This window comes from Pseudopipra pipra, chromosome 3, assembly GCF_036250125.1.
Source record: "Pseudopipra pipra isolate bDixPip1 chromosome 3, bDixPip1.hap1, whole genome shotgun sequence".
Lineage (NCBI taxonomy): Eukaryota > Metazoa > Chordata > Aves > Passeriformes > Pipridae > Pseudopipra > Pseudopipra pipra.
Genome location: NC_087551.1, coordinates 112,042,197 through 112,065,919, shown reverse-complemented (window position 1 = coordinate 112,065,919; position 23,723 = coordinate 112,042,197). Strand labels below are relative to the sequence as shown.

Sequence of the window (23,723 nt, the reverse complement as noted above, 5' to 3'; positions counted from 1 at the left end):
AAGGCATGTACTGACAGGACATGGGGTAAGGGCTTTAAACTGGCAGAGGGAAGGTTTAGATTGGATATTAGGTAGAATTTCTTTGCTGTGAAGGTCATGAGGTCCTGGCACAAAGAAGCTGTAGCTGCCCCATCCCTGGAAGCGTTCAAGGCCACGTTGGACAGGGCTTGGAGCAACCTGGGATAGTGGAAGGTGTCCCTGCCCATGGAAGGGGGGTTGGAATGAGGTGATCTTTAAAGGTTCCTACTTGTGCCAGTGCCTCAACACCCTCACAGTAAAGAATTCTTTCCTAATACCCAAGACTCAACCCAATTCTCTTCAACTTTCTGTAGAAGTGCCCTTTCCTAATGCTCTTCTGGCATGATGCAAAGAGTGAACACAAATACAGGTGTACTCGCAGCTACAGCCTGGATTTTGAAATCTAGAAGGAATCCTCTGTGAGGAAAGACAACTGAAATGACACACTGCCATGTCTGCAGTCATCTCCTTGGGCTTTTTCAGAAGCTTAACACCTACTTACCCTCAGAGCAAGATTTGGTAAAGGACTTTATCCTGGCAGGAGCAGCCACCTCAAGTGCCCAGTTGTGAGTAAGCACAGAGAACTGGTGAGGAGCAAGAAAAATACAGTAACGTAAGAAAAGTCAATAAACATACATGACTTATCACTAACAACTTTTGTAAGTGCCATCTGAGACTTAAAAACAGACATGTAATTGTAGCTATTTTACTCTTTCTTATTGCTCTCACAGGATAATAGGTAGAGTTTTTAGGTGTATGCAAATCATCCATCTTAGCAGAAGTAGGCCCTTTTTATCACCAGAGCAGTACAAACAAGCTCACTGGCCCTTGCAGAAGGGAGAACAGCTCTGTTATCTCTTGCAAACAGCTTTTCTGCAACTCTGGGATACACCTCAACCAAAAGCTTCTGCCTCTGCATTTTATTCCTGCTTTGCAATGCTCATGCGATAAAAGTCAAATATGAGAGAGTCAAGTTTTTAAGCCAACCATGCTCCTTTTCAAGTCCCACTTTAGCCAAACACATTTTAACTGCATGTAATTCTCTGGAATTCCTTCTAGTGTTTACTCCTATGAGTTCTTTGCTCACTGGAAAGAATAAAAGTATTGTATAGTAATCAAGTAAAGTCTTAGAGAACAAAGTCTGTAAGCTTTCAAATGGAAAAACAAAATGCAATTACTTCAGCAAGAGGCACTCTAATATTGACCTAAATTAAACCATCATCTACCTATAATCTGTGACTGGTTTTTGTCCATTTCCACTTGCTCTTCTGGTGGACATCTTAGTGTTTCCTGTAACAGATTTTAAGTGGTGCCTTAATGACTTTATTTTCCTCACATTTGTAAGAAATCAGGTAAGAGGCTGGTGGGGGTGATATGGACCCACTCAAGACAATCTCATCATTGCTGTCCAAGGAGCTGCAAAACCCACTTGCTGTTAGTTCCCTCTTTAAGGTGAAGGCTATTTAAGGACTGCATGGACAAACTGCATTTACTTGGCTGAGCTTTCAACTTGAGGAGAGGTAGGCGATCTGCTGACTTAAAGAATTAAAGTTAGTGTTTAATGAAAAAACACTTCTACTGTGACACCACAGAAATGGGATAAATGTCAATGTTCTGAAAAAATCTTACTCAGCTCAAAGGCCAGGAGATCTAAGAAATGTTTTTGCTACAGTGTGCAGATGGGCTGCACCTTATCCTACCTCCCTGCTCTCTGTAGCTGTGTTCACAGCAAGAGCACACACCAAGAAGTAGCTTGAAGATTGGTGTGCACCCAGGTCATGCTCTGTAAATCCACATCATTGACTGGGGGATATTCATATCTCATACTTCAATGAACTGAGCTCAGAGTCTCAAATAACATCAGCCTCTTCTAGGAGACATCCTGAACTTGATTTGAGCATTTGTCAGCCAACAAACATGTCCAAAGGGGATTTTATCGTCCTAGAATCTTGAAACTCTGCCATAACTGCTCTCATTTATTTACATAGAGGTTGTGCTATGCCACAAACACCCTCTTTTTTCATCATTTGGGAAAATAGGATAAAAGCCCCAACAGCCATTTAAAAGACAAATACCTAAAGTTACTTAGTAGATCCAGGTGTGCAACAATATTTATTAAAGAACAATCTCACTTCTTCCATGGCATTTATAGCCATAGGGATTGGGATGAAGCTAATCAGGAGACACAAGGGAATTTCCTGAAGACCAGCAGATCCAGTTGTGTACATTTTGATTGCCCTATGCAGCATCTGGATGGACACAGAAAGACTTTGAAATGAGATGTTGCAGGTGGTTGTTGCCCATCACCTGAAAAACCTGTGTCAGAAACAAGACAATCAGGAAAAAAAAATGGGAATGACCAACAGCCATTGATATGGAAGTTGCCTCAGCTGGGAAATATATCAGACCAAAATGCAGGAACTACTAATTTTCTTCTGTGAACAAAGGTTTCAACTGTGCTCTAGGGCTGCAGGATCCAGCCCTTGTTTTCATGATTTAACAGGACAAACATGCCATATTCTCCACAGATGGCATGATCTAGGGCCCATGACCATCTGTAGAAGTTTAACAATTTAGTAGGGAACTTCATTCATACACAAAACACCTAAAAAAAGTGGGAATAATCTCCTCTCCTTTAGATAATTTTCCCCAGAGAATTTCCACTAGAGAAATGAAGCTATTTTTGTTTAGAGCTGTGTATACAGGGGACAGCGGTTACAGATCCTTGTCAGTGCCAAATGCTTCTTGTGATTTGATTTTCCCTTTTTTCTTGGAGAAATCAGATTTGGCAGAGAGGGGAGTCTACATGCTGTGAACATGCCTTTTTGCTGTCCTGTGAAAGTCTTATCAGGTTGGGATGAGCTACAAAGAGTCTAAAACTGTCATTTTCGGTGCTCTGGTTAGAGCAGCATCTTGTCACAGTCGCAGAGAACAACAGTCCAAGGTTTAGCTGAGGAAAGCCAGGACTGTTTTCCTTGCCACCATTAGTGACTCAGGGTATGGATGTTCATCCTTGGAGAGGCTTGAAGAGAATATCCAAAAGACCTGCCATTTCCTTAAGCAGTGCCCAGACCCAAATTTGATACAAGTTAAAGCCCATTGTAACAGGCAAAAAGAGAGGGTACGAGTCAGGCCAAACTGGGTTTTCCCAAAAAATCCAGTGAACAAAGTAGCTCAGCTCCACCCTCTGGATAAAACAACTTCTTTCTCCCTGGCAGCTGATGGTACCAGCCCTTTTTTGCTTAATGTTGGCAATATTTGAAGTTAATTGGTAACAGATTCCACCTTGCTCATGATGAGAGAGAAATGTTTCATTTATTTAGAAGAAAAAAATACTGGAGTATAAAAATATTGAAATTTCTCCAGAGTGCCTATTTTGCATGCAAATCATCTGTACATATCTATGACCCAATGATCTGTGGCTGCTGGACATTGGTTCACCTCATCAGGAAAACAGCTTAGTTACTATTTCTGGCCCCAAAAAAAAAAAAAAAAAAAAAAAAATGAAAAAGGTATGAATACTCTTTTGATATAAGTGGTGTGTCTGTGTGTTTATGTATCTGAATGCGATTTAAGATATAAAGTAATAACCACAGAGAAAGTCCTGATTGAATGGAGTTGACCCATTTCAAATTTTAAGCACTATTAAAAGGCACTTTCCCCAGTAAGATTTCAACAAGGAAACTTTTCCGTACCCCTGAGAGGACTTCAAATAAGAATTGCACATATGTCATGTGAGATCTTCACCAGGGAAAGCATTATGTAACTGAGAAACACAAGATATGTATGGCCGAACTATGGGTAAAAAACAATGAACTTTGCTCAGGAGTTTGTTCTTTTTTAATCACTTCCTGTGCTAATGTAAGAGCTCACAGGTCCTCACAGTCAAACCTGGCTGTCTGTCTTATCCTGTGGCACAGCAAGGATGAGCAACAGTATTTTAACAAAGCCCTGTTTCCTCTCTTTGAGCTGTTTGAATGAAATACAGTCTCTACAAAGAAAAAAAAAAAACACGTATGTTCTTATTTTAGCTTTACCACTTGTTTGATCCTGTGATAGACTGGTGTGTTCTTGCTGAATAATTTGATTTCCCTTCCAAACGCACAGACTCATTTGCGAGGAGAAAAAGCTGAGATAATTTTAAACTTAGTTTGGATTACTGCCTAATTCTACCATCATATTAGAAAACTGTGAATTGGACTTAGGAACAGAGAAAAAGCCATGGCACTGCCCTGTGCACCAGTACAGAGTTACCTTAAAAATAACTGAGTTCTTTAAATCTCATGTGAGCAGTTTTCCAACAGTATCTCTCCAGGACAGCAGCCCGGTTGAACATCATCTCCCAGAATCTATATACTAAGTTGATTTCTATACCCAAGGACTGATACAGTGTTTTACTGCTGTACCCTGGCTCTACTGCTTCATCACCAATTAGTCTACTACTGCAACATCATCCCTTTTTTTATTAGGTACAATTTTCCATAAAATAAAGGCTCCTCCTATACAATTTTGGCCCATCTTCTGACTGATGAAATAAGAGAGACCAAGTTACTTGCCATCACATCAATATGACTTTTTATCCATGAAACTTTGAGGAGCCAGAACAAATTTTGACAAGTGATGTGACTCTCAAGAGCAAAAGATCATGCAACAATAATCTAGGTGAAATTTGGTTTTCTCCTTCATTTTTTGAGAAAGCTTATAATCTGAGCTTTTTAAAACCGTGTAACAGATTTGGTCTCTGACCTATTTGCATTGTCTGAGTTAAGGGAAATGCAAAAAAAAGGCAATAATTCAAATCGAAAAATTGAGTTGTTTTCTTCAAATTCCTTTTTAATAATGTAAAGCTTTCTTTTTTAAGAACTAGGAATATCCTTTCTACTTATAAAGAAGTACAATAATTTTCTTTCTAAATAAAATTTACAATGACACCTTGTGTTCTGAGAATGAGAACTTCACAACGAAATAAAATCAAGTATGTCTTCAGGATGCTGAAAGAGATTCTCTCTGCTTTATCACATCCTATATGAGAAGGCAGGAGATTTTCTATGCTTTATTTGAGATGAGAAATTATTTACCTTTTCAAAGAAGAGCTACAACTTGAAAATATTATTGACCACAGGAAACACAGTTGAGAGTTGCTGTGTTCCTGACTACGTGCAGCAAACCAGGGTCTGTGAGATTTTCTTGAAGGCTATTTCCTTTTTAAAGGGAGGCAGTGAGAAGCACAACTGTAGCTGAATGAGCTGGTTTGCAATACACATTGTGGGGGGGGGGAAGGCATGTAAGCAGGATTTCACACACAGAAATAGCCTGGGAAATTAGAAATCGCCGTGTTGATCCATAATATTTCCCTCCCATAGTGGGTGTGACGGTGTGTTCGTTCCTCTGTATCTCTTTTTTTTTTTGCTGTATCACCCAGACCCACTGAATTAGGCAGCTCTGCTGGAGGCAAACGCCCATTATCAAGCTCTCCCAGCCCCCTGCTCTGCAGCAATGCCTTCAGCCTCGGACACCAACATGAGGTTCAAGTTCTCCATCCTAGCGCTCCTTCTGGAAGTGATCACCATTGTTTTGTTTGGGATATTTGTGGAATATAAAATCGGTAGTGACTCTGACGCCTTATACCCACGTAAGTGTTGCTGTCTAAGAATTATTGAAGTTAGAATTTCTTTAAGCTAATCCTAGGCAAGATTTCTGAATAACTTAAGAGACCTGCTGATACAGACAGAAAATAAAGTCGTGCTTTGGGGCAAACAAATTTTTCTGAGGTGTGAAAGCAGCAGGCTTCAAAGATAAATTCAAGTTGAGCACATATAAAATTCTGTAAGTACCTAACTGCTGAGAATTTCACTGTTCTGGGAGAGAAGAGTCCTGAAAATAGTTCCAGTGTTTGCACAGCAGGTCAAAACCTGGAGAACTATGTATTGCTTTGAAAGATTCCAGCGTTTTCCAGAGATGGATGGGAGCGTTTCTTGCCAGAACTTCTATCCTGATAACTGTATTAAATAATTAAAATTATTAGAACATTAATCATCCAGGTTTTGAAAGGTTGTCTTATGAGAACATGGAAATTGGGCAGCATGTGCATCATCATTACAAAATGTTTGCAGAATACAGACTCCATGAAGGGCCATAGTTTTTGTGACAAGGTGGATAACCCCCTGCTCTCTTCCAAAGCAGTAGCTCCGTTAGGCAATGATAGTTCAGCCTTCAAATGTTTCTGTTGATTTGTTGCTCTGCAAATGCTTGATGAAATGAAGGAGGAAGCTTTTTGGCCTGAGAAGTAGTTGTTGACTTCTCTCACCCTCCTCTTCCTCATGCAAAGATAAGATTGTTGTGAATAAACAGAAAACAAAGTTTGCAGAACTGCAGACTGTGTTTTCCTGGCAGTATTGAAGGTTTCTCATTCTTTTCCTTGGCTCTGCTGTCTCAATGACTTGTAGCCCTGATTTCAGTCCTCTTAATGAGGATCACAGAAGTACAAGTAGTACCCTTGTAATTTTGAATGCATCCCTCATTTTGGCTCATTCTAACTGTCCTTTCAGTGATTATTACAGGGGAATGTGATCTCAGGGTCTAGTCTTGTGTCATGTATTCTCACAGAGAGCATTGTCTAGCTGAGAGAACAGTGAATGCACAGCATTATTCAGCTCCAGATGCAAGTCAGCTGATGAACATCAGGAGCTAATCACTCACATTTGGGTTAACCCCACTGAAATGCAGCAGTATCCCTGAGATACAGGGACTTAGGCTATGCCAGAGCCCATTCCATTTCTGTGATACAACTTGGCCACATCAATGATAATCACAGAGTCAGAGAATGGTTTGGGTTGGAAAGGATTTTAAAGATTATCTCATTCCAACCCCCCTTCCATGGTCAGGGACACCTTCCACTATCCCATGTGGCTCCAAGCCCTGTCCAACCTGGCCTTGAAGACTTCCACGGATGGGGCAGCCACAGCTTCTCTGGGCAACCTGTGCCAGGATCTCACCACTCTCAGAACAGAGAATTTCCTCCTTTATTATCTGCCTGTTTAGAAAGTCATTCTCCCTCTTTTTCATAGCCCCTTTAAGTAGTGGAAGGTGCTCTAAGGTGTCCCCAGAGCTTTCTATTCTCCGGGCTGAACAACCCCAGCTCTCTTAGCTGAGGTCATATCGAACTATCCGAATTGTATTGAACTACCCAAGTTCCTAAATTAGGTGGCCTTAGCTAGACAGTATATTGGGAATGACTCTTGGTCCACTGTCACCCAGGAGGTGACACCTAGGCAAAAGCTATGCCAGAAACCACAGTAATAATTTGACAGCACGGATAATTGTACTTTTTTTTTTTTTTTAACATAGCTATTGCCTAAAACACCTCTCCACCTACCCCTTCCCTGACTCTATCCCAAAAGAACATGACAACAACAGATACAACCACAGAACAGAATTGTTTGAGCCATCTTTGTATAATTTGGTAAGCCAGAAGGATGATGTTTAGGACACAGGACCTTTAGATTCAGTTTACTGATTTTTCACCACTCAAGAACAGAGAAAATGACTCCTCCATTCTCAGTATCATACCTCTGGCTCTGGTACTAAACTGACTGCATTTTCTTGGAGTCCCCTTTATACAAGGGAAAATGAAGGAAAGTGCATTGGATTCTTCTGCTTAATGCCAGCAATTTAATAGTCTTACAGTACTGTGGTGCATTTCTGAGTAAACTTCTTCTGCATGGAGGTTGCCTGTACCACACACATCACCATGGCCACTGTGTTCCCTGGGGAGCTCCTGGGGTAGGCTGCTTTAATTTAATATCTCCATTTTAAAAAGGCATCAGAGAGAGGGCAGAAACCTCACCAACATCACAAAGAAGAGGTCTTTAAATGTAACCTATCCAGTTAGGGACCACCTATAGTTATTTCTTCCATAATACCAGTGTCTAAGAGGTGTGAGAGGAATTTCCTGCTGTCTCCCTTGGCTCCCTGCACAGTCAGTGTATGACTGTGCTGCTCCTGTGTGCTGTCCCTCAGCTGCCCACACTGTTGACCTGTGAGCAACCTTCTGGAACAGGTTTGGCTCATACAAACCGGCTCCTTTACCTGCTCCTAGGTATGACTTTAAGCATAGCATGGATAAGGGACTGCTTTTAATAAGTAGTACAGGTGGGAAAAATTGGGAGTGAAGAACAGGTAGCTGTACAGGTTCAACCTGTGAATCAACCTGTGCCATGTGCCTTTTGGCCAGGCTGCTCACTTTACCAGTAGAGACATAAACTAAGCAAACAGCAGGGATGTCATGCTGGACTTGTCGATGTTGACCTGACAGAGCTCATGGCCAATAAAGAACTAGAATAAAAAGCAGGATTTCCTAATACCTGTATTTTCACTTCTAAGACCCCTTCCTCTAAAATTTAGCTGTCTACAAAGTGCACACAAAAGCACAGTTTGCCTGAGGACCTGACAGAAAATTAATGCTGTGGTTGTATAGGTTTATTAGGATATACTTTGAGCCAGGACTTCCCCTGAGTCCACAAAATGATGTGTTCAAATGGCTTCCCATGCCGTCCCCAAGGATGTTAACACATCTGTACCTCAGAGATTTAATTGTTCCATCCAGGGGTAAATTTATATTCTCAGAACTGCAGTGCAGGGCCTGATTTTATATGTCTTAAACACCTCAGCACAATAAATTCGAGCTGTTTCCGTTGTTTTGAACAGAGGAAAAAATGAAAATAATAATGGAGGATCACCATAGCTTTGCACTCAGCGAAGGAATGCTGAGCTGAGATCATTCCCAACGTATAGCTTTGCATTATACTATTTCTACTGGATACAAGTACAGGCATGGCAAACTGGATGGACAATTTCAGGTGCCCTGTGCCGCTGGAATGGGAGAACAAGGGGGTGTGATGGTTCTTCAAGCACTCCAACAGGATTTCTTTAGTACTGGGATCCTGTATGCCTTGTCCTGTGATTGATCCATAACTCAAGGCTTAGGAAAACCAATGCATCCCTCTTCAGGGTTCTGTGGTTTACTACTTTAGGCAAAACAGTTTTAGTATAAACTTAGATACCACAAGCATCTCTGTGTTAAGACTGACCACCTTGCATTGGAATTATTATGTTGGTCTTGGGCAGCCTTGGAGAATCCTGTGCAATGGTTTTGCTCAGGATCTGCTGGAGCATTTTTCCAATCTTTGTTTTCCTGCCCCACAGAATAGAACTACTATGCTTTGCTAAACACAACCAGTTACTGAAACAGTTCAGTTCAAATCAGGCTGTTTTATTCATCATTTAAAATCATTCCAGACCTACTCTTCTCTATAACAAAGCATGAAGGTAGTTAAAGCTCAAGGTATAGGCTAGGCTAGACTCAATAAAATTTGTCCTCAACATCCATGAATTAACCTAGTTTTAACCGGGACTTCTAATTTACACTTATTTGTGTAAATAAGTCCAGACAGCTTTAAAATGTCCAGCCTGAGGAGGAGGCAAAAGGATTGGGGATATTTATGAACCACCTGCATTTCTATAGAATTATAGAATGGCCTGGCTTCGAAAGGACCTTAAAGATCATCTAATTCCAAGCCAACTAACAGTGCCATTTCTTAGATGCAACATAAAGGCTGTTACTACACACCTGTAAGTGTTTCAGTGCTAGGTCAGGGCTGGAATATGACACTGTGAATACAGAAGAATTTATCAGGAATCTCCAGTAACTTATACTTCTGGGCCCTCTTTTGGCTGAATCTGGTAACACATATAGCAAAACTAAGAAATGCTCAAAGTAATTGGAATTGTAACTTCAAGCCAAATATTATACTAACCAGCTCAATGTCTCAAGTTTTCCATGCATATTGGTATGTAAGAGCAATGAAATAGAAATTAAAAGAAAAGGTTTCTCTATACTAGAGGTTCTTACTAACAATAAATCAGAGAAAAAGCTGTTATTATAGCACTCAAACCTGTTTGGTTTAGAGTTGATTAAATCACATAAAACTTAAGAGTAAGAAAATATTTTAAAATATAAAATATTTATGTTGTGGTCATACACTCAGTTGGTATTAAAAGCCTAAAAATAAAGAAAATTAAACATAATAACTTTAAAAAGTAGAAGAAGAACTAGCCCTATTTTAACAAAATTCATATTTAGAAAAAAGTCTAAACATTTGAAGAAAGACTAAGTGTGTGTTGACTAATGATATTAATTTTTTAATTTAAACTTTACCTTAAAATGACTTTTTCTTTTATCCATGTAAATAAATCAATGTCTTGTACAGTAGTTTTTAGGGATACCAACCATAATGTTCTTTCTATAATTATATTAGGAGGAATATTATCAATAATTAGGTTTTGCATTTCCCAGACACTCAGTCTTCAGCTAGTAGACTGGTCACGAAGTGGGGAAGAATGTGTCATATCCATGAGACGACTTCAGAATTCTTTTCTATTAAATCCTCCTTTATCCCTAGCTTTCTGCACTTCCCAGTCACTTTTCATTGTCACTACACAGACATGTTTTCCCTTCAGATTTTCAGGATGTCCACGTGATGATATTTGTTGGATTTGGTTTCCTGATGACCTTCCTGAAGAAATATGGATTCAGCAGTGTTGGCATCAACATGCTCATTGCTGCATTCGGTCTCCAGTGGGGAACCCTGATGCAAGGATTTTGGCACATGCATGGAGGGAAAATCCAAATTGATGTCAGAAGGTATATATGAATTTACAAAAATTGATATTTCTATCCCTTAGGATATCAGGATAAGCCATAAACTACACTATCTATGAGATCAGACTTTAGGTTCACCTAAATTTCATTAAGCCTTACTGTCCACCTCTCAAAATCCATCTCTCTTCACCTCTAAGGGGGCCACACCTGGGCCAAAGGAGCCAAAGGGTGGAATGAAATTTGAGGTGCTACATTATGTGTGGGCCGTAAGTCCTGCAGAGAGATTGCTTTGAGTCTCTGGACTTGTAGAAGCTGGAAGATTTCAGCAGTAGCACAGCATATCCTGCATCCAGCAGGCATGGAAGGATCTGTCTTTCCATGACTCACAAGATCACAGAAGAAAGTCTGGAACAGCATCTCTATCCACTCACAAGGTTTTCTTCTGCTTCCTAAGGAGTGATTTTCACGAGCATCACACTGCAGTAGGGTCTGAACACTGATCGCAGAATAAGAGGCCTCATGAGCAATGTCTCCAGTAACTTTTAATCCCTCTCCCATTCATCTATCCTGCTTCTACTGAGATCTCAGAGTGTTTTTCACATCTGAAGTTCTATTTTCTGAGGCAACTTGTAGACAATTTTGAAAGCAACAGCATCCAAACATTACTGTGGGACAAGCAGGAATACTCTAAGTAGCTCCTTAATTCTCACAGGCAGGCATTTGTAGACGGATCCATAATTTAGTGCCTCTCTGTGCTCCAAGTTCTTGACAAATTTGTAGTTTTATTTACCTTTCCCATTCCCCAAAACATGTTAATGCTGAACCTGCCTGACAGGTCATGCAAACATGATGCACAGTGACAGAAAGTCATGCAAGACTTTCAGAATGATATAAACCATCAGACTGAAGCCGAGACCTCCCTGTCATCTTTGAAATCCAAGTGGCAGTCAGGGCTGGAAATTGAGGTGCTGGAACGTGTCCAGAGAAGGGCAACAGAGCTGGGGAAGGGTCTGGAGCACAAGTCTGATGAGGAGCAGCTGAGGGAGCTGGGGGGGCTCAGCCTGGAGAAAAGGAATCTTGGGGGGACCTTCTCGTTCTCTACAACTCCCTGAAAGGAGGTTGTAGCCAGGTGGGGTTTGGCCTCTTCTCCCAGGTAACAGAGCAAGAGGGAATGGCCTCAAGTTGTGCCAGGGAAGGTTTAGATTCGTTATTATGAAAAATCTCTTCAGAGAAAGGGTTATCAAGCAATGAAAGAGGCTGTGCAGAGAAATGGTGGAGTCAAATCCCTGGAAACTTTTAAAAAAACATGCAGATGTGGTGCTTAGGGACATGGTTAATGGTGGACTTGGCAGTGCTGTGTTAACAGTTGGACTTAATGGTCTTAGGGGTTCTTTTCCAACCTAAATGATTCTATGCTATCCCTGCACATCTGCAATGTACATCTCATCTGTTTTTTCATTATAATTTCAACCAGTTAAGCACATTTATGGTATAAGCAGGAGGAAACCATCCCACACTTATTCCTCAGCAGCTGATAAGATCCCTACAAAATCCATCTGGAAAGATTTCATTTAATTTTTACCCCCAAAGATGATCTTGATAATTTTATACTTGAAAAGTTAAACCTCTATCATATTAATATGTCATGTTGGATATTACAGCCTTTAAACTACTTTTCTCTTTTTCATGGTTTTTTGCTTTACCTTGTTTTGTTTTTATCTATTTTCTTACTATCAGCATGATAAATGCAGACTTCAGTACAGCAACTGCTTTGATTTCATTTGGAGCAGTTCTGGGGAAAACAACTCCCATTCAGATGCTGATCCTGACAATTCTGGAGATCACCATCTTTGCATGCAATGAACATCTAGTTGCCGAAGTACTGCAGGTACAACTATCTAGCAATAATTGTTTTCTCTTCATAACAAATGCTTTCATTTTGCAATACTTCCTGTTTGCATATTCTAGGTTTTAGTTTCTACCATAGAAATTAAACCATTAAAATAATCCAGACTTCTCTTTCATCAAATCTTCATCTTTATGTTGTATAAAATCTGAGGTCTTATTTTGGGTCCCTATTACAGGCCACAGATGTTGGAGCTTCAATGACTATCCATGCTTTTGGAGCTTATTTTGGTTTGGCTGTAACCTTAGTGCTGTATCGTCCTGGTCTGAAAAACAAACACGAAAATGATGAATCTACCTATCACTCAGATATGTTTGCCATGATTGGTAAGTGAAGTAAGAGTGAGTGCTGAGCAGTTAGTTGTTTATTCCTCTTCTATCTCTATTTTTAACTGTTTTCCTATTATTGCACTGCATTCATTTTCCTAAGTATACTCCTAGAGGTAAATTCTTTATAGCCTGATGCATGGACCATATTTTCAGTGATACACATATATTTATACAGCTTTTCCTTGGTTAAAAGAAAGGAAAGATCAAAGTAAAGATGCGTTTTCACTGTACATTCATGGTGACTTCCTTTTTGTTAAATCTTCTGCTTTTAAGAAGTATTTCCATAGAAAACCATCACAATTAAAAGGATTGAGTTGTGCCTGTCATGGTAATGACTGTGTACCATATACCTGTGTGTCCATGAGATCTATTCACAGACCAATTAAACAACTAAAACTATTAGTTATATCTATAGCTGATAAAAGATTTGCATGTGAACTGTCTTGCTAATGCCTCTTATTCTGATTGGGGTTTCACATTGCTCTGGCAATAAGTGGCCGGTGACAAGGGGTCACAGCATGTTAGCAAGATTTGACAGAGATCACGTGTCAAAATCCCAGCTGCCAGTGTCAAAAGCTGTGTATTCTATTATTTTTTCCAGTATTTTGGCTAGTCCATGTTTCTTATTAATCATCTCCCTCATTTCTTGTAGCTACCTGTGTTGTGTTGGGTCTTTCACATTAAAATACTCTTTATGACTGAATAGCCTTTGCTTTGTTTTGACTTGTATTTCACCCAGGTACCCTGTTCCTTTGGCTGTTTTGGCCCAGTTTTAACTCTGCCATTGCAAGTAGGGGAGACATGATAACAGCAATTATCAACACTTACTATTCCTTGGCTGCAAGTACCATCGTAACATTTGCCCTCTCCAGCTTGGTGGACAAAAGAGGCAAATTCAGTATGGTAAGAATCACATCATGACCTCTGTTAAATAAAGTTAACCCTCTATGATAAGGGTGTCACGTGAAAGGTGGGAGTTCAGGTATTTGCTCATAAATCCCCCAGGAAAGTTGAAACCCTGGTGTCCAACAGTCTGTCAGTGTTTCATAAGGAGACCCTTCACCACCAGATCTATTGAGCGTACCTCGACCTCCCTTGTTAGGGGTAACTCAACAGAGCCTGGACCCCTCAGCGGGTCCTGCCAAGGTGTTATCCGCCACCAGCAACTGCAAGGACTCACTTTAGCAATTTACAGAATAATATTTTTTATTAATACAAATTCTGACAGATTAATAAGGTTTGAAAGTTGTCGGTGATAGCGTCTACTGCAAAAATATATTTTAAAGCAATCTACTGATACAAATATTAAGCAAGCACAAGCTCTGATACGAAGCAATCTAATTAATATACCAGGGAGTAAGCACAAGCAAAAGCTCTAGTCCTAAAAGCAGCATTTAACGTGCACAGAGCATATTTCTCACCCCAGGCATCCCTCTCGGGGAGGGGGGGAGAGAATGGACTCAGCCCGTCAACTGATCCCAGCAGTTTCAATGGAGGTCTTCTTCCACTTTCCTCTTATCCCCAACTTACTTTTATACTATTTTCTTTATGTTTGCGTGGAGTTTAGTCTTTCTTCAAATGTTTGGGGGTTTTTTCCAAATACGAATTTTGTTAAAATATGGCTAGTTCTTCTACTTTTTAAAGTTATTGTGTTTAATTTTCTTTTTTTTTTTAGGCTTTTAATACCAAGTCTATGACCACAACACGGATATTTTATATTTTAAAATATTTCCTTACTCTTAAGTTTTATGTGATTTAATCAGCTCTAAACCAAACAGGTTTGAGTGCTGTAATAGCTTTTTCTCTGATTTTATTATTAGTAAGAACCTCTAGTATAGAGAAATTATTTCTTTTAATTTCTCACAAAAAGGGTGGGAAAGCACTGGAGCAGACTGTCCAGGTGGTGGTGCAGGGTTAATGGTTGGGCTTGATAACATTAAAGGTCTTTTCCAACCTTAATGATTCTATGAATCTATGATGATTTTCTCTTGTCCACAGGACCTGCTGGATCATAGTGACATTAGTCCAGTGTTCAGGTGGACTTCTGGGTCTTATTCCAAAGACAGCCCTATTTGAGTTATCTTATTACAAGAGCCAAAATAGGTCTCCCAAGGCAAGGACCTATTCCCTGACAATCTCACAGTGCACCTGCACAACAGGGAAAACCAAACTAACTTGAGGCTGCCAGGCTGACAACCTTTCATCTCCTGGCCCTAAAATCCAGCCCTATATTTTCACCCACTCCTTTCCCCCAGATGGAGTTTTCTCTGAGCTCAGCATGATCAGGATCTGGATTTGCTGCTGTTGTAGGAGGCAGCTCTCACTCGCTCAGCCTGGATTCTCAAGAGATCATATGAGTTTTGGTGACTTTGCAAAAGCTGGACTTCATTAAAGTGGCTTAGAGCAACTTTGAACAGACAGCAAGAATATGTAACAGGGAACTTTGCTTTAAGTTCCTGTTCCCTCTTCATTGGAAAAATCTCACCTGAAGAAAAGGAAAAGTTCTGTGTGCAAGAGAGCCTTCAGAGGTACTCAGCCCTAAAAGGAAACTGTTCCTCATTTATCACCTCCCCCTCTGTGTCCCCTCTGCAGGTACTCATTCAAAATGCCACCCTGGCAGGAGGAGTAGCAGTGGGTACCTGTGCTGACCTACGCATTTACCCTTTTGGTGCCATGTGCATTGGGATCCTTGCTGGAATTGTCTCTGTCCTTGGGTTCCGCTTCCTGACTGTAAGTATTGGGGACCCACCTCTGCTCTCATTTACTTATTGCCCTTTGGATTTCCTGGAGCTCCATGCATTTGCTAGAAAGGGAGGATAGAAATTGGCTGATGCAGCAAACTCTAGACAATGGTGACTTTTAATAATTTGATTATGTTAATAATAATGATTTTATTTTTGTACTTCTGCACTTTTGCACATCATTCTAGAGATCATAGAATTCTATAAACTCACTATAAACTTCCGATTTCCCCTCATTTCAGCCTCTGTTGGAATCCAAGCTGAACATTCAAGACACTTGTGGAGTTCATAATTTGCATGGTTTGCCTGGAATTCTGGGAGGTATCGCTGGCATCATAGTAACTGCGGTAACAGACCAGACAATGTGAGTTACAGAGAGATGAGAGAAAGGTTTCTTTTAATTTTTGAACATCTATCTTAATTTTCTACCTTCTTTGGATCTAATTATGATATTTTTTTTCAGAAATACACCTTTGATTTAATGACAGGCATCATATTCTGGTTTGAATGGGATTTTTCTTAATCTCCTGCCTTTAACACACTGTTTAAATGCCAAGTTTGTTCCAGATTAAAAATGCAAATGAAAACAAATAAATTAAAATCATCATTAAAAAGCTCAGTGCACAGAACCATTCAAACATAGAAAAATATTTATTATGATTCTACAATTGCACTGCTGGCAACTGTAATATTTCAAAACAAATTGGAAAATGGGTCTTTTCCACTATCTTATAAGACTCCAAGAAGACGAAACGCTGATCTTTTTGACAACAGGGAGCATTCTCTAAAAGCTTACAGGATACTAATAATCTTTTCAAAGAACTTGTTTTCATTTGAAGTCTAAACCAAAAGTCAAATTAAAGTCATGATTTGTCTTGTACACAACAATGGCAGGATTTGTTGGACCTAATGTTCTTGGAAATCTTTTCCAACTTTGATGATTCTAGGATATTTTCCTATGAGCCACCTAGTCCAGCAGGCAGCAAGCACAATGTTGTAAGACCAACCATCAGTCTCAAAGTGTACCAATTTTCCAATAGTCAATGGTTTGTTTCCTACCCCTTTCAGGCATGGTGTCCAGCTAACTCCTGGCAAGCAGGCCGCTGCCCTGGGAAGTACACTTGGAATTGCACTGGTGGGAGGAGCATTGACAGGTCAGTCTGACGCATGTAGCAACTGAACTGTGTGTGAACTTAGAGACTTTTCCATGGAGAACGTCAATGTATCAACAGTTTCGTGTGAATAACACAAAATAGAAGTAATGCATGATGGCACACTGGCAGAAACTTTAACGTAGAAATGCAGCTTTTCCAATATTTTTTTCTTCAAATAAAGTCCAGGTTGGACATAAGAAGAATTTCTCACTAAAAGGGTTGTCAGACATTGGAAGGGGCTGCCCAGGTGGTGGACTCCCCATCCCTGGAGGTGTGCAAGAAATGACTGGACGTGGCACTCAGTGCTCTGGTCTAATTGACAAGGTGATGTTTGGTCAGGGTTGGACTTGATGATCTTGGAGGTCTTTTCCAACCTCCATGTCTCTATGATTCCATGATTCTAGATATCCTACTGAATACATGCTTCAAAGATACTGAGTTTTTTATATATATATATATATATATATATATATATATATATACACATAGGAATAGTAAGATGTTGTTCTGGATGGAATTCTTCTCCAGATTTAAAATTCTGAACAGTAACTAGTTTGAGACTAATACATATTCAATGAGGTGTCACATGTTTCCATGTGTTATTGAATACTTCCAAACAAAAAAAGCCCAGGAAATTTCAGTCTGAAGTCTGGGAAAGGTTTGAGCAATTAAAAACAAGCTCTTATTCATGTTTATATGAAGAAATCTGCATCACCCCTCAGAATAAGTGACCTGATGTTCCAAAATGGTTGGATATTTCTGTAGATAAGGAAATGAGTCAGAAATCTTAGCTGGCTCCCCAGGGCACATCTTAGGGACATTTATTTGGTGATTTTCTCATTTTTTTTAACCTCTGATGCTGTTTTTCCTGCAGGTGCTATTCTAAAGCTGCCCTTCTTGGGACAAGTCTCTGACCAGAACTGCTTTGATGACTCTGTTTTTTGGGAGGTAAGATACAACCTTCTTTATTTTCGTGATATTGGAAAATGTACATCACACTGCAGCCCTGCTCTCCTGAGTTGGTGGTTTGCACACTTGAGTCAACTTTCAAAAATGATGCTCTGCCTCGGGCTGTGGATTTATCAAGGCCATCTTCAGGACCTTTTCTGGACTTCTTAGCTAGTCATGGCCTTTTGAACAAAAAGTAGAAATACAGCCAACAGATTGATATGTCAGTGGAGCTCTTTATCTCTCTTTTAAGTGCTCACTGTATCAACTATCCTCTTCCTTATTAGAGACTGATGACATACTCCTAATTTAGACAACCTGAATTTTATCCTTTATGCCAGGACAAACCCAAAAAGGCAAGGCAAGAATTAATACATGACATACATTCATTGTAAATAAAATGTACTGAAGCAAAAAGGAGTTCTCGTTAAGTGTTTAAATGAATTAAATTCCAATATGGACCAACCACACAATTTGGCTTTTGATGAGAGGAGGTTTGCAGTCTAAGGGAAAGTTTTGAGCCAAAAGATCAGGTGCAGCAACAGAAAAACAAAAACAAAAACACAAAAAAAACCAAACAAAACCATAAACAAACAAAAACCAACCAACCAACCAGCCAAAAAAAACCCCTAAAATATTTTAATGACAACTCTGCAAGATATGTGCTGGTTGACCTTGGGAAAGTCAAAGACCTAAAATGTGTTGTCACATGTAAATGTTAAAAAATGTCAGGAAAAGAAAGTTTTACAATGCCTGAAGAATTTACAGCCTGTGTTGACCCGTGATAATAACAGCCCCTGCTCTACTGAAGGTCCTGTAGTATCACTAACACTGATCAAAAATACCCAATTCCATATGAGCTTTATCAGATAATGGGAAGGAACACTGATATCTGGCATACAACATCATCTATATTTCTTTAGAGAAGTCTCCTTGTTTCTTTAGAGCTCCTTGAAAATCCCAGATATATATTCTGTACTCTCACGGCTGACATCAGCATTAGGGAATTCTTCAATGAACAAAACCCTAAATTCACCCCTCAGAATCCAGAACTGGTGGTTCGTGTCAGGTTGTGCCAATGTTGATAAGCAGACACATAATATATACAAATAGAATTACATTCTCAGCACATTTCAGTCTTCTTTCATGGCAAAAGTAAGTCTATATCTCATTAACTGAACTCTTCTGTTTTTTATGGCAGGTTCCAGAAGAGGAGAAAGGACATGAAATTCACTCCAGCAACCGTGATGAGAACAGCAGATTTGAAGCTGCCATGTAGAAAAATAATTAGTCTGTAATATTTGTGCTAATGAAGCTCTTTTACATTTCTAATACTAAGAAACAACATCTAAGTATTTTCCTTACCACCGGGGGGTTTTAAGAAGTAGCTGTAAATAACTATATTTTTGTGATATAAAACAAGCTTGATTTTAGAGTATGTAGTCATTATGCCAAGCCCAGACGAATTAATTAGGTCTTTCTAATATATTTGTTCATCATCAAAATTATCTGTATTTTATCTTTGGTTGCCACTGAGTCAATATAGCTATTGTAACAAATTTTGGGTTTCAAGATTCCTCCAGGATAATATATTTAACTGCAAGATCTCTGTGTTACAATCACAGACCTTCAGCTGTGTAGAGGTAACCAAGAAGAAATTAATTGATAGTTTTTATTCAGATTCTAACAAGCTTCTCACCAGAGCATCCTATATTAACTTTTTAAGAAAGTTTGTTGTCTTATTTTTGGATGGGGGTGGGGGGGAAATGGGCTGTGTTTTGAAGATTGATTACGACAGGAAACAAAATATTGAAGTCATCCTTATGGCAAAGCACAGAATACAGCGATTGATGAGCTACTCTAAGTGGCAATATGAGTATCAAGATTCATTGTTAATATGTGTATTGAAAGGGAGAAGAAAGTGAAATTGTGAAAAATTTCATTACAGTCACAGATTTCTTTAGACTGTTTCAGGGACACAATAAGGGAATTGAGTAGGAGCTATGAGAATCAGGTAGTTGCATAATATGTCTTTGGGTTGTGGCACTGGTAATGTTAATAAATATGAACTGAGCTAATGCTAGCTCCAAAAAAAGCATGAGTTGTTAGGAACTGATTGGAAAGAAACCATGTCCAACCTACAGAAGACTCAGAGAGGACTTCCATGTGGTGAGTCACTGACTTTGAAGTCACTGTCTCCTAAAACAAGAGAAAGCAGAAAGAAGAAAATTGAAGCTAAATTAATGTAAATTAACTCAACCTGAGAAGTAATGACAGTGGCTGCTCAGCTAAGAGAGAGAAAAATTGAGGGAGCTGAAGGAACTCTACAAGATGAGAGTAGCCAGAAGCAGAGTCACACCCCACATCTGTGCCCATGTGTATGGAGTAATCCAGGGAGAAGCAATGGATGGGAAATCTAGCAGAAGGAACACTTCAGTGCATTATTTGGACATGGAAAGCTACCACTGATGTCTCAGAAGAACAAGCTAAAGTGGGTGAACTTTAAAGACTTTATCTATATTAGCATCTTATTTCAAGTCTGACTCATCAGACTAAAGAGAAAAACCCTCATATAAAATAGCACATATGTTTTCAGTTCTGCTGATGTATTTTTCCTTCAAAAACTTTAGAAAGATACTAGTCAGGGTTGTTTCATGTTATATCAGCTGTATACTGCTATATATTCCACATTTCTACCTATAGATGAAAACACATATGTTGTAATACACTTCAGTTCAGATATGCTCTTTTGCAGATGTACAGCAATTGACTCTGTTCTACCTTGTTGGCTATAAAATATGCTTTATCCTTTCAAAGCTTTCACACAATCATATTTGTAAAAATGGAGAAGGTATTTAACAATGTAAATATTGCATATGTAGATATTTTAGAAGGGATTTTGTATAATTTGCAAAGTATTGAAGTACTTCAAAAATATTCCATATGTAGACAGCCTTTAAAAATCTTATATTCAATACAGGAATGTCACCCCTCAAAATCTTGTTTGGGGATTCAGAGGGTCTTTCTTTCACCTTACAGAGGTGAGGTAATTTCACTGATTTTGAGTGTTGACCACCCAGGAATGTCTGGGTGAGTCAACACTGCCTGAGTGAAGAAGTACCATTCACTGTCAGTAAATCTTTCAGAATTATAGAATCATTAAGGTTGGAAAAGACCTCCAAGATCATCAAGTCCAACCTGGAATGGAATATCACCTTTCCCAGTAAACCATATTGTGAAGTGCCGTGTCTACTTGTTTTTAGAACTCTTCCAGGGATGGTGAGTCCACTACTTCCCTGGGGAGCCTGTTCCAGTGTTTAACCTCTCTTTCAGTGAAGAATTTTTTCCTAATATTCAGGCTGAACCTTCTGTGGCGAATAATGCCCTCAACAGTTATCTTTAGTTTTTAAAACAAAAAGGGGAAAAATGAACTATGCAGTTTGGTTCTCCAGTTCTCCTTGTAATCTCTCCATAGTAATCCAGACCCTCATCCTTCAAGAACTCATTATTGTCCTCTGCCTTTTTTTCTCAGAAGTTTCCTGTCCCAGAGAAATCAGTCATTCAGGTTCTCTCAAAAAAACAGAGGAGGGAGATAGATCATTTTGTTTAATCAGAGCTTCAAATGTTACTTTCTTTCCCATGTCACTGTGCCCTTGAAGTGTATGATTTGTTCTTCTGAAGGGTCATTTCCCTAATTGCTCACCTCCATACTTCAGCTGCCAGTGGCATTTGGTTCTCTGTCTTAGGGTATTTTCTTTGGTTGGTTATTTCCCAGTTAATCAAAACTTTAAACACCCTGAGTCAGTAGAGCTTCTTTAATAATTAGTTACAACTTCTGTGTAATATGTTACTGGACATAAAATATTTTACCAAGAACTTTGCTCTTCCATGAGGGAGCCTCACACTGGCAGGAAAGGAAAGTAAGGAGGAAAACAAGAGATGGGGTGGAGGACAAGCTCAGAGGTTGGGACTGAAAAGTAAAGCAAACTGCTCTAAATTCAAGGTTTATGATCATCAGTGTTTCTTTTCTTTCTCATAAAAGACTGACAATTTTTTATTCCTTCCAATAACCATTAAACATTCTGTCTTACCTTTGTTCTCACCTTGACATGTTAGTTTTTACGTTAAAAAAGCTTAAATAAGGTTTATTTTTTTAAGCAAATAAAAACTTTAATTATATCTTATTTAAACTAACCAAAGGTCAAGCTTATTGTCAAAACACGTGGATGATCATAATTTGAAGATTGTTTTACAGTTCTTCAGCTCTGTCAGAGCAGTATCTTTGTATTTCATTATTGAAAGGCAAATTTATTTTAAAGCCATTGGCTGAATATTTGCTTATAAAATTTCTTTTCATATTTGTATTCAAATCCGTTGCTGATTAAATGCATGAATTTAATGATCAGATGGCCAACTGTATTTGTTTGACATTTCTTGAGGACGTATAGTCTTCTTTCTCTCTCAGTGGGATCAACCTGTTAAAAAAGTATGTATTGTGAGAGTCTTGCCAAAAGAGAGCTCTTCCTCTTCTTCACAAGCCTTCCTGCAGAAGTTCACCTTTCAGTCACCCCTCAGCTCCTTGTTGTTAATTAAATTCCGGATATATGTGGAAAGACTGACATTCTCTGTGCCTTTTTACCCCATCTGGGAAGGTGGAGTAGAATCAGGCCAACTGGCACTCAGCTGGACACATGCCCTGGACTTTTTCCAGGACGCATTCCAGGTAGGTGAAATGTCTTGGTCTGTTTTTCAGAGACCCTGGGACAGTAGCAGACTCAGGGTAAGGCAGTACAAGAGCAGGCTTGTTGGAGCTCCTTTTCCAGGCTCCCAGCCATGTGCCAGGGCACTTTTCCTCTAGGTCTCTGCACCCCCATCCCCAGGGGCTGACTCCTCTCCTCTGCCTCTGGTCATATCTCTGCAGGGATCCTGATGCTTTTAGGAGATAAGAGCCTGGGCACCTCCCTTCACACAGCCTTCACCTTCTTGCCTCAAGGCCATGTACAATTTAGGGCTCTAGACTTCTACTAGAAACTCTTCCAAACACTGTTCTTCAGGCTGTGGCTCAGCTTCTCTGGCCAGTCTCAGTGAAAGACCTGGATGGTTTCTTCTCCATTGCTGCTTCTTCTAACAACTCCCTCTCTGCTGCTCAACTCTCTTAAAGTCTAAGACATGAGTCAGACTGTACCTCAGCCCTCTTTCCTCACCCAACAGAGGACATCTTTTCTCAATGAGGTGTCCAGTTCTGGGATCCCCAGTACAAAAGAGGTATGGACAGACTGAAGACAGTCCAGCAAAGGGCCACAAAGATGCTGAAGGAACTGCAGCATCTCTTATACAGGGAAACACAGAGAGATTGGACTGTTTAGCTTAGAGAAGACTCAGGGGGATCTTATCAGTCTGTATAAACACCTGGAGGAAGGTTCAAATAAGTCAGAGCCAGACTCTTCTCAATGTGTGCCCAGTGACAGGACCAGAGGCCATGGGCACACACTGAAACAGGGGAGGTTCCTCTGAACATCAGGAAATACTTTTTTGCTGTGAGAATGACTGAGCACTCCAGGTTGCCCAGAAGGTTGTGGAGTCTCTCTCCTTAGAATCCTAGAATTGTTTAGGACCTTGGAGATATTCAAAATCTGTCTGGACACAGTCTAGGACAACTGGCTCTTGATGGCCCTGCTTGAGGAATGGGCTTGGACCAGACAAATTCCAAAGTCCCCTCCAATCTCAATCATTCCATGATTCTGTGACTTGAAATTCTCAGTGAATTCAACGGAAGCAAAGTTATGCCAATTCCTAGGTATTTTAAAAAAATAAGTCTGTGCACTACTCCCTTGGGCAGTGGCATTTTGATTTCAGTTCTCAGGGTATCCAAGGCTGTATCTGTACTAATGACAAAAACTTAATTAATCAGTAACCAGGACAGTGTACAGAGTTTATGACTTTTATACCAAAAACCAGGTCAAGGAC

At 39.6% G+C, this 23,723-nt stretch overlaps 1 protein-coding gene across 1 annotated transcript; it reads left to right on the top strand.

Moving 5' to 3' along the window:
- Nucleotides 1-5,418: 5,418 nt before the first annotated feature.
- On the top strand, nucleotides 5,419-21,157 carry RHAG (Rh associated glycoprotein). The gene is made up of 10 exons (XM_064650766.1): nucleotides 5,419-5,650; nucleotides 10,537-10,720; nucleotides 12,416-12,566; nucleotides 12,763-12,910; nucleotides 13,653-13,816; nucleotides 15,506-15,643; nucleotides 15,897-16,018; nucleotides 16,723-16,808; nucleotides 17,683-17,756; nucleotides 18,958-21,157. Exons 1-10 carry the CDS (start codon nucleotides 5,515-5,517, stop codon nucleotides 19,033-19,035), a joined length of 1,281 nt encoding a protein of 426 aa, XP_064506836.1. The 5' UTR covers nucleotides 5,419-5,514; the 3' UTR covers nucleotides 19,036-21,157.
- Nucleotides 21,158-23,723: the final 2,566 nt, after the last annotated feature.